Consider the following 15179-nt stretch of genomic DNA (forward strand, 5'->3'; position numbering starts at 1 on the left):
TGGCTGGCTGCTGGCGACTCACGGTTTTTTGTGCAGCGCAGCCTCCCAAGTTTTTCTGTTGAGAATGGAGAAATGGAGAAGGCTCTCACTGCCCTCTCACTGCCTCTCTTGGTTCCTCCCTAGTTTCTCCTCAAGAGTTTCACCGCCTCTTCTAAGCCCAAGGAACTCTTGAACTTTCTTGTAGCCTCCACTCTTGAGCCCAGTTTCAGTGAGTTCTGAAAGAAATCAGAACTTCTCGACGCCCGTTTAATGGAGCGCTCTTGTTCTACCGAAAGTCCCCACCGAAGTTCAGTGCTCAGCATAATTCAAGATATTTGGCTATGTGCCCCTGTTCCGGTATTATTCTGACAGAGAGGGGTGAGCATGATTTATTTGCTTGCCCCAACAAGATATGATATTCCTGTTCTAGAAGTCTACTTTTCAAGGTTTGGAAAATCTCTCTGGGTGTGAAAGCCTTCGACAATACACTCCTCAAATCATCCCTAAGATAGATGCAGGCAGGGCCGGCTGTAGGTACTCTGTGAGAACTATCACTTTGGTGCTTCCCCGTCAGACGGAAAAACGAGAAGGTTCATTTTCAATGCAAACATTAAAACAGAGAAGCCCTCCAACGTTCTATCGTCATGGCAGCTTTAGAAAACCAGAGCCGATAGATATGCCGGTTTTAAAAGCAGGCTCCTCTTTAAGCCAAGAGAAGAACTTTTAAAATCTAGCACCCTTAGTGATGGCCTCAGTTGGCTCAGCGGTTCATCTGGCCCTGGCTTTGGGGGGAAACTCACACAACACGTGACAACGCGCTCAGTGAGCAGCAGTGGCGTAGGAGGTTAAGAGCTCGTGTATCTAATCTGGAGGAACCGGGTTTGATTCTCCGCTCTGCCGCCTGAGCTGTGGAGGCTTCTCTGGGGAATTCAGATTAGCCTGTACACTCCCACACACGCCAGCTGGGTGACCTTGGGCTAGTCACAGCTTCTCGGAGCTCTCTCAGCCCGACCTACCTCACAGGGTGTTTGTTGTGAGGGGGGAAGGGCAAGGAGATTGTAAGCCCCTTTGAGTCTCCTGCAGGAGAGAAAGGGGGGATACAAATCCAAACTCTTCTTCTTCTTCTTCAGTTCTCCTGGGATTCTGTTTCTCACACAGGTGGTCATTTCCCCCAATGGCAAACCAAAGGTGGGCAGCGGGGTGACCTGGACTAGATGTCAGAACCATGGCGGAGGAAAAGAGGGCATTGGAGGTCCTGGTTATATCCACAATTGGAGTTTCCAAGTTAGTGATAAGCAGCCTATAGGCAGCAAGAGCAGCAGTGGCGTAGTGGTTAAGAGCAGGTGTACTCCAATCTGGAGGAACCGGGTTTGATTCCCCGCTCTGCTGCTTGAGCTGTGGAGGCTTATCTGGGGAACTAGATTAGCCTGTGCACTCAGTGATTTCAATCAAAGGTCTTTATTGACAGATGACAGCATGGCCATACCGTGTTTCCCCGAATATAAGACAGTGTCTTATATTAATTTTTGCTCCCAAAGATGCGCTATGTCTTATTTTCAGGGGATGTCTTATTTTTCTGTGTTCTGTTCATCGGGCATGCTTCCAAACAAAAACTTTGCTACGTCTTACTTTCGGGGGATGCCTTATATTTCGCACTTCAGCAAAACCTCTACTACATCTTATTTTCTGGGGATGTCTTATATTCGGGGAAACAGGGTAGAAGAAGCCAGTTCTGAGAACTGACTTCCAGAACATCCTTTTTATGCCCACCGGGGTGCCCCCCAGTGGCGTAGTGGTTAAGAGCAGGTGCACTCTAATCTGGAGGAACCGGGTTTCCCAAGTGATGTGAGGGAGATTTTATAGGCTGCACACTTCCAGTTCCGGGGGGGAGGGGCTGTGACTCATCTGCTTGGCGTGCAGAATAGCCCAAGTTCAGTTCTCAGCATCTCCAGTTAGAACCAGGCAGTGAGTGACTGACTCAGGAGCAGTAGTGGTTAAGAGCAGGTGGATTCTAATCTGGAGAACCGGGTTGGATTCCCCTCTCTGCCGCCTGAGCTGTGGAGGCTTATCTGGGGAATTCAGATTAGCCTGTGCACTCCCATACATGCCAGCTGGGTGACCTAGGGCTAGTCACAGCTCTTTGGGCTGGGTGACCTTGGGCTAGTCACAGCTCAGAGGAGCAGCAGTGGCGTAGGAGGTTAAGAGCTCGTGTATCTAATCTGGAGGAACCGGGTTTGATTCCCAGCTCTGCCGCCTGAGCTGTGGAGGCTTATCCGGGGAATTCAGGTTAGCCTGTGCACTCCCACACACGCCAGCTGGGTGACCTTGGTCTAGTCACAGTTCTTCGGAGCTCTCGCAGCCCCACCTACCTTACAGGGTGTTTGTTGTGGGGGGGAGGGGAGAGAAAGGAGTTTGTAAACCCCTTTGAGTCTCCTACAGGAGAGAAAGGGGAGATATATAAATCCAAACTCTTCTCTTCTTCTAGAGTGTCAGACTAGGATCTGGTAGACCCAGGTTTGAATTCCTGCTCTACTCTTGGAAACTCTGTAGGTGATCTTAACCTCACAGGGTGTTTGTTGTGGGTGGGGGGAAGGGCAAGGAGATTGTCAGCCCCTTTGAGTCTCCTGCAGGAGAGAAAGGGGGGATATAAATCCAAACTCCCCCTCCTCTTTGGAGCTCTCTCAGCCCCACCTACCTCGCAGGGTGTTTGTTGTGAGGGGGGAAGGGCAAGGAGATTGTCAGCCCCTTTGAGTCTCCTTACAGGAGAGAAAGGAGGGATATAAATCCAACTCTTCTTCTTCAAGGCAGCAGGAAAAATGATCCAGGAGCCGCAAATACTGAACCGAGGAGTGGAGCAGCGCAGCCCACTGGTGGATTTTTAGAAGCGATTGCAGAAGAAGGAATCCTGGGCATAACGTGCAGGACCGCTGAAGAAAACAGGCTGCCGGAAGAGAGAAAATCTGCGGTGCTTCTTTGCCAAAAAGGCACCTTAGGGTTCGGACAGGAAATAACGACGCAACACGCCAAGTGAAGAACCAGATCTAGTTTATTCTAGGTATATTTTTTTGTCTCGTATAAGTAGCCACAGGCTAAAAAGCTAAACAGAGCGTCCTACAAAATATCTAGAATCCCTCCCCCCCAAAAAAACCTCTTTTTAAATACAGAACTAACAATCATGATCTCAGTGGGATTTCAAAGAGCAAGAAAAGGAAGTTAAGGATATAAAAGGGAGAAAAGTGCTTTGCAAATTGGTTCTTCCTGAAGATGGAGAAGGGGTGGTTTTGCCCAAATTGTTTCAAATCTTTTTTTATGTGTGTGCAGAGAAAGGGCTGTGTCAGATAAACTCCCTCTGGGTCTCCCAGAGAGAATTCCCAAGTCCAATAAACGTGAAGTGGCTGCTACCGAAACATCCTTTCCGTGAGCTGCAATTTCCACGTAGCGGCTATTAAACACGCAAACTGCCGGCTTCCTCACCATGGAAGCGACAGAAGAGGTGGCCAAAGTTGTTTCTGGACCAGATCACCCGACAACGAAACATCCGTGACGGAATGCTTCCGTTACCTATTTTTTAAAAGCAACCCCAAAAATAGACAGCAAGATGTCAGAAGAAAGGGTTCCAGCTCCCCCTCACGACTGGCACAGTTTTCGTTGGCCAGGATATTTGATTCCCAGCAGGGAAGCCAAAGTCCAGGGACTTCTCACAAAACTAGAACCAGGGGGACATTCATTGAAAATGCTGGGGGGAAGAATTAGGACTAATAAAAGGAAACACTTCTTCACGCAACGTGTGATTGGTGTTTGGAATATGCTGCCACAGGAGGTGGTGACGGCCACTAACCTGGATAGCTTTAAAAGGGGCTTGGACAGATTTATGGAGGAGAAGTCGATCTATGGCTACCAATCTTGATCCTCCTTGATCTCAGATTGCAAATGCCTTAGTAGACCAGGTGCTCAGGAGCAGCAGCAGCAGGTGGCCATTGCTTTCACCTCCTGTATGTGAGCTCCCAAAGGCACCTGGTGGGCCACTGCGAGTAGCAGAGTGCTGGACTTGATGGACTCTGGTCTGATCCAGCAGGCTAGTTCTTATGTTCTTATGTTCTTATGACATTTTAAGCACCCGCGTGCTTGCGTGAACTGTGGCAAGGGATGAAAAAGCCCAGGCGTGACCCACAACCGCACAATCTGAGTATCAACGTCTGGTTGCAGTTTGCTTGTTTAAGTGGTCACATGGAGTCTTGACCATCAACAGCTGTACTGTGACAGCCAGCTGTAAATATCAGGCCCAAGGAACTATCTTTAAATTTTCTTTTTGGCCAAAGCGCCATGTCACATCATCTTATCTGCTACCAGACCACTCTCCAAAATATCACTTGTTGATACTCCCCTGGAGAAATCACACACGCACAGGGGTCTGCAACCGGCGGCTCTCCAAATGTTCATGGACTACAACGTCCAGATGTTCATGGACTACAAATCCCGTCGTTCCCTGCATGCTGGCAGGGGCTGATGGGATTTGTAGTCCATGGACATCTGGAGAGCCGCAGGTTGCAGACCCCTGTCATGGAGCAGGTCAATTTCTCTTGAGGATGTGCATACCTCAGAAGTTGGTACCTCCTTCAACGTGGTGAAATCTGCCTCTGCGGCACCAACCCTTTCCAATACTGCAGTGGACGGCAAGACCAGTGAATGGGGATCGGTGGGAGAGATTTCTCGCCGCTTGCCTGCCATCAGAACCTCAGCCAGGAGGCATTTGCAACTTCCCCCAGACCCAGCCGCTAAAGCCAGAAGGAAAAACCGGTGGCAGCCGGCGTGTTTCAGAGGCAAGATCGTGGCGAAAAGGGCTATCAAGTCGTGACCTCATAGAGTTATCAAAGCAAGAGATAAAGCAAGCTGGTTTGCAAGACACCCGCCGCCAAATCTACTAGCAATCCGATCTGGACGCATCAAAGAAATCAAAACACCCTTTGAGATGGTGCTACCGTGTTTCCCCGAATATAAGACAGTGTCTTATATTAATTTTTGCTCCCAAAGATGCGCTATGTCTTATTTTCAGGGGATGTCTTATATTTCTGTATTCTGCTCGTCGGGCATGCTTCCAAACAAAAACTTTGCTACGTCTTACTTTTGGGGGGATGCCTTATATTTCGCACTTCAGCAAAACCTCTACTACGTCTTATTTTCCGGGGATGTCTTATATTCGGGGAAACAGGGAAGAACTCATATAGAACCCCACGGACTATCTTTGCAGAAGAGTAATCACTAAAGCCCTAACCTGGATGGACCAGGTGAGCCTGAGCAAGTCAGATCTGGTGAGTACTTGGGACTGGAGAAGAACAAGAAGAAGAACAAGGCCGTTACATGCGGCCAGAAAATGGCAAACCACCTCTGTCCGTCTCCTGTCTTGAAAATCCCATGCGGGGTTGCCCTAGAGGGCAGAGACTTATCTGGTGAACCAGATGTGTTTCCTCACGCCTACATTCTGCTGGGTGACCTTGGACTGATCACAGTTCTTCAGGAACTTCTCAGCCCCACCTACCTCACAAGGTGTGTGTGTTGGGGAGAGGGAAGGGAGGAGAGCTTGTAAGCCACCTGAGTCTCCTTAGAGGACACAGAAAGGTGGGTATATAAATCCAAATTCTTCTCTCAACTAACTCACCAGAAGCTGCCACAAGTCAAATGCACTGACAGCACAGCGCTAGGAGCCCTGAACATGCTTTGTCACAGCAGTTGCCTTTACCCTGTGAGCACAATGGTGATCAGGGACCTCCTTCAAATTATTGGAAGGTGGAGAATCAATTATTGAAGGTGGAGAATCAGGACCAAGGACAGGGGTTTGCCCACATTGGGCAGTCATATGGCAACCCAAATTAGTCAGTTGGACGGCTCAGCAAGAAGACCTAGAGTGGGCAGCCACACGTGACCCTTATCCTGTGGAATCCATCTGCTCCTCAAAATGCTAACCAACTTTTGGCAACCACTGAGAGCACCCGAGTGAGAGACATCGCGGCATCATGTTGATGTCACTTTTGACAAAAGTACTATCATGGGAAGCTGAAGGATTCACAAAAACTCTGTGGTAAAAATTTGCAAAGCCTAGACCATTTCCACGCAGTCTAAATATCCTGGGTTGAGCAAGAGAAATACCCTGCACGGTTCCCAGTCCTAAAGTGGGTTTGCCCTGCGATATTTCCCTATTCAAAAAATTGCCAAATATTCAAAAATTGCCAAATTGGCGATTATTTTCCAAACTCCCCGGGGTGAGCCTGCTACCATGCAAGCACCATGGGAGCAGAACAAGTTTGTTTTTCCCGCCCAGCCACCTGATCTCCCCACCTGGCGTTCATTCAAGCTGCCACTCAAAAGCAACGGCCAATCAGAACGTGGGACACTGGGCATGCCCAGATACGCTTTCAATGTAAATACAGAAGTCCCAGGTTCATGCAAAATAAACTAGAGTATTTCCTCCCAGTCTTCACTGGAATGCTTCATAAAACGGGCAGTGTGCAAAGGGAGAAACCAGAATAAAGCTGAGCTGGATGATAAGAAACTGGTTGTAACCAGGTATGATGGCGCCATGCGGAAACAGTCCTAGGGTGCCCAAGACATCACTTCAGGTTTTAGCTGGAAATCACATCATATGCTGGTATGTGCCCTTCCTACAAATTCCCCACTATTTTCAAATATATTCCAAAAAATTTTCAACTGACAAATTATTTTGGAAATGGAATTAAGCCAGGCGGTGACTACATTGTTCCTTAACCTGCTGTAAGATGGTGTTCACTTTCCCCTCGGTCTGTCACAGTTGGAATGACAGACCCACTAAGACACTGATGCATGGCTTTTGCCCCTAGCAGTGAAAAGGAAATTAAAATGAACAGAAAACCAGACACCAGAACCAAATCTCAGCCAAGGAGAAAGGATATTTGCTCTCTGAGCAAGCAGGGGATCCAGGGGTCAGCTAATTCCTTGCACTACGGGTCTGTGGTTTGCTAACCATGCTAACAGAAACAGGTTTTCCCATTTGTCAAGAGAGGCATGTCTCCATTTTAATCACTAGGAATATCTCAGATCGGGACATGGGAGATCAGCAAGCAATTTTCAGGAAGGAAGAAAATGGCCAAGGGGCTCAGGTATATTTATATATATATATATTTACTCCAAATTCCATGTACAATGTGCATACTTGCAAGAGCCACCCATGAAGGCCCCTAGCATCAGAAAAAGAAATCATCAGAAAAGAAGATAATATTTCAAATGGCATAATCTGTTCTGAGGTGGAAAGTGCCATTAGGTGGCAAGCCATTTATTTACTTGGTTGTGGTGGGCTTCCTGGCCAGGAGGTCATGGTCTGGTGGATCTTGTTCCTAACGTTTTGCCTGCATCTGTGGCTGGCATCTTCAGAGGTGTATCACAGAGGGAAGTCTGCTACACACTGTGTCCAGTGGGAAGGGAATGGACACTGACTTCACAAGAACATAAGAACAAGCCAGCTGGATCAGACCAGAGTCCATCTAGTCCAGCTCTCTGCTACTCGTGAAAGGGCCCACCAGGGTGCCTCTTTGGGAGCCTCACTTGCAGGAGGGTGGTGAAAGCAATGGCCTTCATGGCTGTTCTGAGCACCTGGACTGTTAAGGTGACGGTAACTTGTGATCAAAGAGGTGATCAAGATTGGTATTGGCAACTGATCTCCTCCTCCATAAATCTGTCCAAGCCCCTTTTAAAGCTATTCATAAGATGTGTGTTATGGGGAGAGGAAGGGAAAGGAGTTTGTCAGTTGCCTTGAGTCTCCTTATAGGATAGAAAGACAGAGTAGAAATACAAACTACTACTACTACTACTACTACTACTACTACTACTACTAATATTGTCTTTACTGGGTTTTAGAATGCTGCTTATTCTGAGTTATGTATTTTAACTATTTATCACGTATTTATTGTGCACATTGTTTTAGTTGTGGTTTTGTTGTACACTGCCCAGAGCCCTTTGGGGGTGGGAAGTTTATCAAATTTAACTACTACTACTACTACTACTACTACTACTACCTCTCTCTCTCTCTCTCTCTCTCTCTCTACCAGCAGCTTAGCTTTGGTCCCCTTCAGGCTGGGGCAGATTTCCAAGGAAAACGGTTGCTCTAACATCTTAATTGCATCAATTTCTGAAACAGAGTCACAATTCTGCCGAGCAAGGTTGCTGGGGTCTCGATAAGCCTGCCTGGCGGAGTCAATCCAAGCCCTCAGAAAGACTGGAAGTGGGGATCCATTCTGTCGGGTTTATCTCTGTCAGCAAGCTCCAGCCGCGTAAGGGATCAATAGCAGCTCTTTGTTTCTCCATCCCTGTTAATTAACGTAGCCCCAGGGGGAACCCAAAGATGAACTTCTAGGAGGTTACGCACTCTGGCACACTTTCTGGCAGGTGGCATTCTGCCATCATTCATTCATTCATTTATGTGACAGTAAAGGACACCCCAAAGCTACCCATGGGGAAGGGGGGGTTTTTTTACCAGTTGAGACTCCCTTCTCCCAGCCAAATGTAATTAACTACTCCCATTGGTGGTCCCTCGCCCCCCATGATGCAGCTGGCTCTCCACCTGGGCTAGGCCCTTAGTGCCTGGTGGTTCTCACAGGTTCCCCGGAGTAGGTTACTAATTTATTTGTGTGTGCCGAGAGGGGTTACCACGGGTGATTTTGCCACGTGATTTTTGGCCTTAGTTACCTCCCAGCAGCAGCCGCAGAACTCTTGAAGCAGTCTAGCAGGAGGTGCAATCAAGGCAGGTGGCAGCCTGGGCGCCTCATGCATCTGCTTTCCCTACCAAGGACCGCACATGAAATGGCCGTAGCCTTGCCAAAGCCTGCCTAGGAATGCTCCCCGCTTCCCCGAATGCCCAGCCATGTTCTGCCATGTCCTCACTAGCCCCACTGGCGCTAATGCCAGTTTGGAATCCCACCACTATTGGGAACCTGTTACTAAAATTCCCTGATCCCACCACACTGCTGGGTCCTTCCAACATGGCGGGAACACTCTGCCTGGGTTCATCTGGGGTCCTGCAAACCTGACAGTTCCGCAGGGCCTGCAAAACAGAGTTGTTCCACCGGGTCTTTGGGGGAGGCTGCTGCTGATGTGAGTTGCCATTCCCTATGCTGTAGGGCCATAGAATCTTTCAGCTACCCGATCTGTTAGGTATAGCAGTCTATGAGTAGATTTCCAATTTTAGTTCCAGTTGGGGGAGCAGCAGTGGCGTAGCGGCTAAGAGCAGTGGCTAAGAGCAGGTGCATTCTGATCTGGAGGAACCGGGTTTGATTCCCCGCTCTGCTGCCTGAGCTGTGAAGGCTTATCTGGGGAATTCAGATTCGCCTGTGCACTCCAACACACGCCAGCTGGGTGCCCTTGGGCTAGTCACAGTTCTTCAGAACTCTCTCAGCCCCACCCACCTCACAGGGTGTTTGTTTTGAGGGGGGAAGGGCAAGGAGATTGTAAGCCCCTTGGAGTCTCCTGCAGGAGAGAAAGGGGGGATATAAATCCAAACTCCTCTTCTTCTTCTTAGTTTTATGCTGTTTTGTAAGGTTTTTATGATGTCTTTTAATTGAAGTTTTAGCTTGTACACCAAATGAATGAATGAATGAATGAATGAATGAATGAATGAATGAATGAATGAATGAATGAATGAATGAATGAATGAATGAATGAATGTTTCCATGGCATTTATTATAAATATGTTATTAGATATGAAGATATCTTGAAAAGACAGGGTAATGTATATTTTTTAAAAAATAATAATGTAAATTTAAAAGAAGAAAGAAGAAGAGTTTGGATTTATACCCCTCCTTTCTCTCCTGTAAGGAGACTCGAGGTGACTTACAAGCTCCTTTCCCTTCCTCTCTCCAGAACAGACACCTTGTGAGGTAGGCGGGGCTGAGAGAGTTCTGAGAGAACTGTGACTGAAGTTAAGTTGTGGCAGCCCCTTTGTGACTGGCTTGACTTCCTGTGGCAGCCATTTTGTGATTGTGCCCACCATGCCAGAGGTGCCCGCAAGTACAGAAAGGGACGAGCTCTGGGTGCATGCCAGTGACCGTGAAATATACTTGCACAAGAGATAACGTGACATCCCATCCCTGTCCCCACTGCATCTACCCAATCATTGCTATTGTAGAAACTGACTCAAACTATGATTGGCACCCTGATTGGCTGGGAAGCTATCATATATTTCTCATGAGGAATTACTGCCAGAAGCTGGGGATCTTGAAAAATTTCTCATCCCTCAGGAACCGCCCCTCCAATTTAGCTGCTTCTTTGTGCAAATGAAACCTTTGTGCAAATGGTGTTTTTCGGTGGGTTTTTCCTACTGTTAAATATGTGCATTTTCATTGTTATATGTGTGCCAGTTGCATATAAATAGCCTATAAGTGGCAAAAGGCAAAACATGAATCATAAGCACTAGCAACGCAGATGGGTAGAAGGGAAAGGCTCCCAAAGACAACAAAGCAAAAACAAATGCTGGAAATTGGAAAACGGTATAGCCCTTACCGGAAACTATGACTGCTTCCTTGACTTTCCTTTCCTTGCCCCTCAAACTAGGTAGAGTTTATGTTTAAAATAGCTACACACCACTGGAAAAGACAATAATGCTAGGAAAAGTGGAAGGCGTTATTTTATTTATTTATTAATTGGTTACATTTATAGTCATGCCTCTATCCCTCAGAGAACTCAGCGAGTGACTCCTATGCAACACGGCTGTTTTCCAAAACAGCAAATCAATACAACATAAAACCTAAACCCATTAAAACTCAAGCAGCAATTATTATTATTATTATTATTATTATTATTATTATTATTATTATTATTATTACTACTACTACTACTACTACTACTACTACTACTACTACTACTACTACTATTATTATTATTATTATTATTATTATTATTATTATTATTATTATTATTTATAAACCACCCTCCCCCGAAGGGCTCAATAAATATAGATTAAATATAGATTAAAATAAATATAGATTAAAACAATAAATATAGATGAAAACAACAAAGGTTGTGTAAAAACACACCCGCAGGCGCCCGATCTAAAGGCCAAAAGAAAGGGGAGGGAATAGGCAGGGCCCAAGATGGAGTCAGGGCCCTACCAAGAAGGAAAAAAACAGGCAGCTTTAGTTTTTTTCCCAGTGAGGCTGAGTAGAACGGCTGGCCGACCCTCCAAAAAAGCCTCGGGTGGAATAGCTCCATCTTACAGGCCTCCCAAGTGGAACTCACCAAGGTCCCAAGAGGGCTCCAGAATTAGAACAGCTGGAGGGAGAGCGTTCCACCAGGCAGGGGCCAGAGCCGTAAAGGCCCTGGCCCGGGTCGAGGCCAGCCGTTAGGAAAAAAGGAGCATCCAACACAAGAGAGACTGATAATGATAATGCTTTGGTTTGTTGTAAGTCAGAAGTGACCTGATGGCAGATAACACACACACACAGGGGCATATCTAGGCAAACTGGAGCCCAGGGACAAAACCTGAGTTTGCCCCCCCCCCCCCGGGCGAAACGCACAAACCCTCTTCCACCACGACCAAACAATGATTTTTTGCACCAGTTCACAAACACACCTCCCACCCCCAGCAAAACATACATGTCCCTCTCCCCACCAACTCTCTTTTCTAATGTTGTCCTCACACCAACCCTATGAGGTAGGTTGTTAGCCTGAGAAACAGCTCCAAGCCAGCGCAAGAGGGTATTAAGCATGTAAATCTCTCACAAATCACCCCCAGCAAAACATTACCAAACAAATGTCAGTATGATCTCTCACAAAACACCTCCAGTGGAATCCACCCCCAAACAGCATCACTTTCAATGGTGTTTAAACTAGGGAACCCAGATTTTTCTTTTAAATCCACCTTAAAGGGAGAATCTGGGGTCCTCTAGTTAAAACAACCTTTGAAAGTGATGCTTGTTTCTTGAAGTGGAATTCCTCCCCAACTCCCTGAAAACCGAAAGCATCACTCTTCTAAATTGCTTTAATTGGGGGACCCTGGCCATTTTCCCTTTAAGTCCTATGCTTTGAAGGGGTGAATTCCCTAAAAGAAGAATCTGGGGAAATTTGAGGGTGCCCCTGCTGTCAGAGAGGTGCAATTAGTTCGTTAGCAGGTACCTCAAAAATTTCAGGGTATCTTTAGGAGACTCTCCTGATGATAGCACCCCGGTTTAGTGAAGTTTGGTTCAAGGGGTCCACAGTTATGGACCCTCAAAGGTGTAACCCCCATCTCTTATTAGCTCCCATTGGAAACAATGGGGGATGGGGCACCCCTTTTGGGGAGTCCATCACTTTGGATCCCCTGAACCAAACCTCACCTAACTTGGGTGGTATAATCAGGAGAGTCTACTGAAAAATCACTGAAAATTTGGTGCTGCTAGACTAAAACCTGCGCCCCCTGCAGGCCGGAAACTGAAAAAACACTAAAAAGAAAACACACACAAAAGAACCTGACATTTTTGCGCCCTCCACTAGGGGGCGCCTGGGGACATAGGGTACCCCATGGCAAATATGCCACTGCCGGCTATCTATCAGTTCAATTCTGTATCATGTTCACGGTTCTGGTGTTAACCTTCAAGGTCTGGAGCCATCTGGGACCAGCGTCCCTACAGGACTGCCTCTCCCCATATTGCCCCCAGAGGACAATACACTCCTCTGGTGGTAAAGTCCTGATTAAAAGCTACCAGCAGAAATCCTGATGACCCCTCATACCTTACTTCTCAGATTGCAAATGCCTTAGCAGACCAGGTGCTCAGGAGCAGCAGCAGCAGAAGGCCGTTAGCACCCTCCTGCACGTGAGCTCCCAAAAGGCACCTGGTGGGCCACTACAGTGACAGCAGAGAGCTGGGACTAGATGGACTCTGGTCTGATCCAGCAGGCTCGCTCTTATGTTCTTAAGGCCATTGCTTTCACCCTCCTGCAGGAGTGAGCTCCCAAAGGCACCTGGTGGGCCCAGCCCACTCGCGAGTAGCAGAGTGCTGGACTAGATGGGACTCTGGTCTGATCCAGCAGGCTCGCTCTTATGTTCTTAAGGCCATTGCTTTCACCTCACTGCAGGCTAAGCTCCCAAAAGGCATTCCTGGTGGGGCCACTTTCTGAGTAGCAGAGAGCTGGACTAGATGGACTCTGGTCCGATCCAGCAGGCTCGTTCTTATGTTCTTAAGGCCATTGCTTTCACCTCCTGCAGGTGAGCTCCCAAAGGCACCTTGGTGGGCCACTTTCAAGTGAGTAGCAGAGAGCTGGACTAGATGGACTCTGGTCTGATCCAGCTGGCTTGTTCTTATATTGTTAAGGCCATTGCTTTCACCCTCCTGCCTGTGAGCTCCCCAAAGGCATCTGGTGGGCCACTGTGCAGTGTAGCAGAGTGCTGGACCTAAGATGGACTCTGGTCTGATCCAGCAGGCTCGCTCTTATGTTCTTAAGGCCATTGCTTCTCACCCTCCCTGCCATTGAGCTCCCAAAGGCACCTGGTGGGCCACTGCGAAGTAGCAGTGAGAGTGCTGGACTAGATGGACTCTGGTCTGATCCAGCTGGCTTGTTCTTATGTTCTTAAGGCCATTGCTTTCACCTCCTGCACGTGAGCTCCCAAAGGCACCTGGTGGGCCACTGCGAGTAGCAGAGAGCTGGACTAGATGGACTCTGGTCTGATCCAGCTGGCTTGTTCTTATGTTCTTAAGGCCATTGCTTTCACCTCCTGCAGGTGAGCTCCCAAAGGCACCTGGTGGGCCACTGCGAGTAGCAGAGAGCTGGACCTAGATGGACTCTGGTCTGGATCCCAGCTGGCCTCGCTCTTTTATGTTTCTTAAGGTAAGGTGACCAGATTTTAACATTGGTAAAGTGGGGACACCATTGGACGGGGTTGGGCTGGCGAAAGAGCACAGGGCGAGGAAACAGGGAGGAGTGCCCGCAGGCTGAAAGGCAGTGCCGCAGCTGCTAGGAGGCTGGCCGCACTGGGCCAGGAGGCTTTAGCTAGGGAAAAGTGAGCCTGGGGCAAAGCACATAGGTCCCCGTCCCGCCCGGCAACTTGCGCCCGGCCTCCTCTCCACCATGACAAAAAAAGTTTTTTTTTTGCACCAGGTCATCTCTAAAGTGGCCACTCACATTATAGAACATGCCCAAACTCACAAATCAGGGTAAAACCAGATGCAGATTGATTTTAAACAGATCATCATGAATTCATGAGATTTTTGCGACACTGGAATGAAATGAAATCACCATAAGAATTACTAGTAGGAATTATGTCTTATTCTGCGGGGGAAGTACCAAAAACAATCACGCATCCCATGCTCTGTGGTGCTGCAGAAAGTGGCACTAAAACCTGCTTGAAAACATATGGATCCTCATGATTTTTGCAAACTAAATCATCCCAAAATCTGGACCAGAACATCACAACTCCAGCTCATTAGCCACATGTATAAACATCACAACAATCACACAGTCCCGCGCTTCCATGGTGCCAGTAGTGGTGCAAAAACCTACTTGAAAAACATGGATCCCTCATGGATTCTTCCACTTTTGGTCACCCCAAAATCACTCAGAATATCACAGCTCATACCAGATATTGGCACATGTCTGAACATAATATTCCCCATGCCGTGCTCCTATGGCACCAAGGAAGCTTCAAAGTCAGATCCCCATGGACTCTTTCGTGATTTTGCACTGGGTAACCCTAAATTCACCTTCACATCACACATTATGTCTATATGCACAGACTACCCCACCCCACACCCCCCAAATATGGGATCCTATGCTTTTGGTGCTACCTACAGTACAAAAATGTGGAGTTCCAAATTACAGATCCTCACTATTTTTTTCTGCCAGATTATAGCAAAAATCTCCCTCCCATGGCACCAGGGATAGAAAGTTTTGGCAATAGGAACCCAGGCATTCACAAACTCTGCCCCTCCCATCCCCATGGCACCAGGGCAGAAGGTTTTGCCAGCAGAAACCGTGGCGCTTGGCCAAACTCCTGCCCTCCCATCCCCATGGCACCAGGGCAGAAAGTTTTGCCACCAGAAACCGGCATGGGCAAACTGTGCCCCTCTCTGTCCCCATGCCAACAGGGTAGCTCTTTGCCAGCAGAACGGTGCACGGGCCAAATCCCCTGCCCTCCCATCCCTATGGAAACCAGTGCAGAAAAGCTTTGCCAGCAGAAACTTCAGGCATGGGCAAACTGTGCCCTCTCC

At 47.8% G+C, this 15179-nt stretch overlaps 1 protein-coding gene across 1 annotated transcript in view; it reads right to left on the bottom strand.

Annotated features, from left to right (window-relative positions):
• Window positions 1–3007: 3007 nt before the first annotated feature.
• LOC125424663 (immunoglobulin superfamily DCC subclass member 3-like) overlaps window positions 3008–15179 on the bottom strand; it is a 37146-nt gene continuing 24974 nt past the window's right edge. The window contains exon 5 of the mRNA XM_048482077.1: window positions 3008–3258. Within this exon, the coding sequence (XP_048338034.1) occupies window positions 3161–3258 (98 nt within the window). The 3' untranslated portion in view covers window positions 3008–3160. The remainder of the gene's footprint in view (window positions 3259–15179) is intronic.

Source organism: Sphaerodactylus townsendi, linkage group LG17 (genome assembly GCF_021028975.2).
Source record: "Sphaerodactylus townsendi isolate TG3544 linkage group LG17, MPM_Stown_v2.3, whole genome shotgun sequence".
Classification (NCBI taxonomy): Eukaryota; Metazoa; Chordata; class Lepidosauria; order Squamata; family Sphaerodactylidae; genus Sphaerodactylus; species Sphaerodactylus townsendi.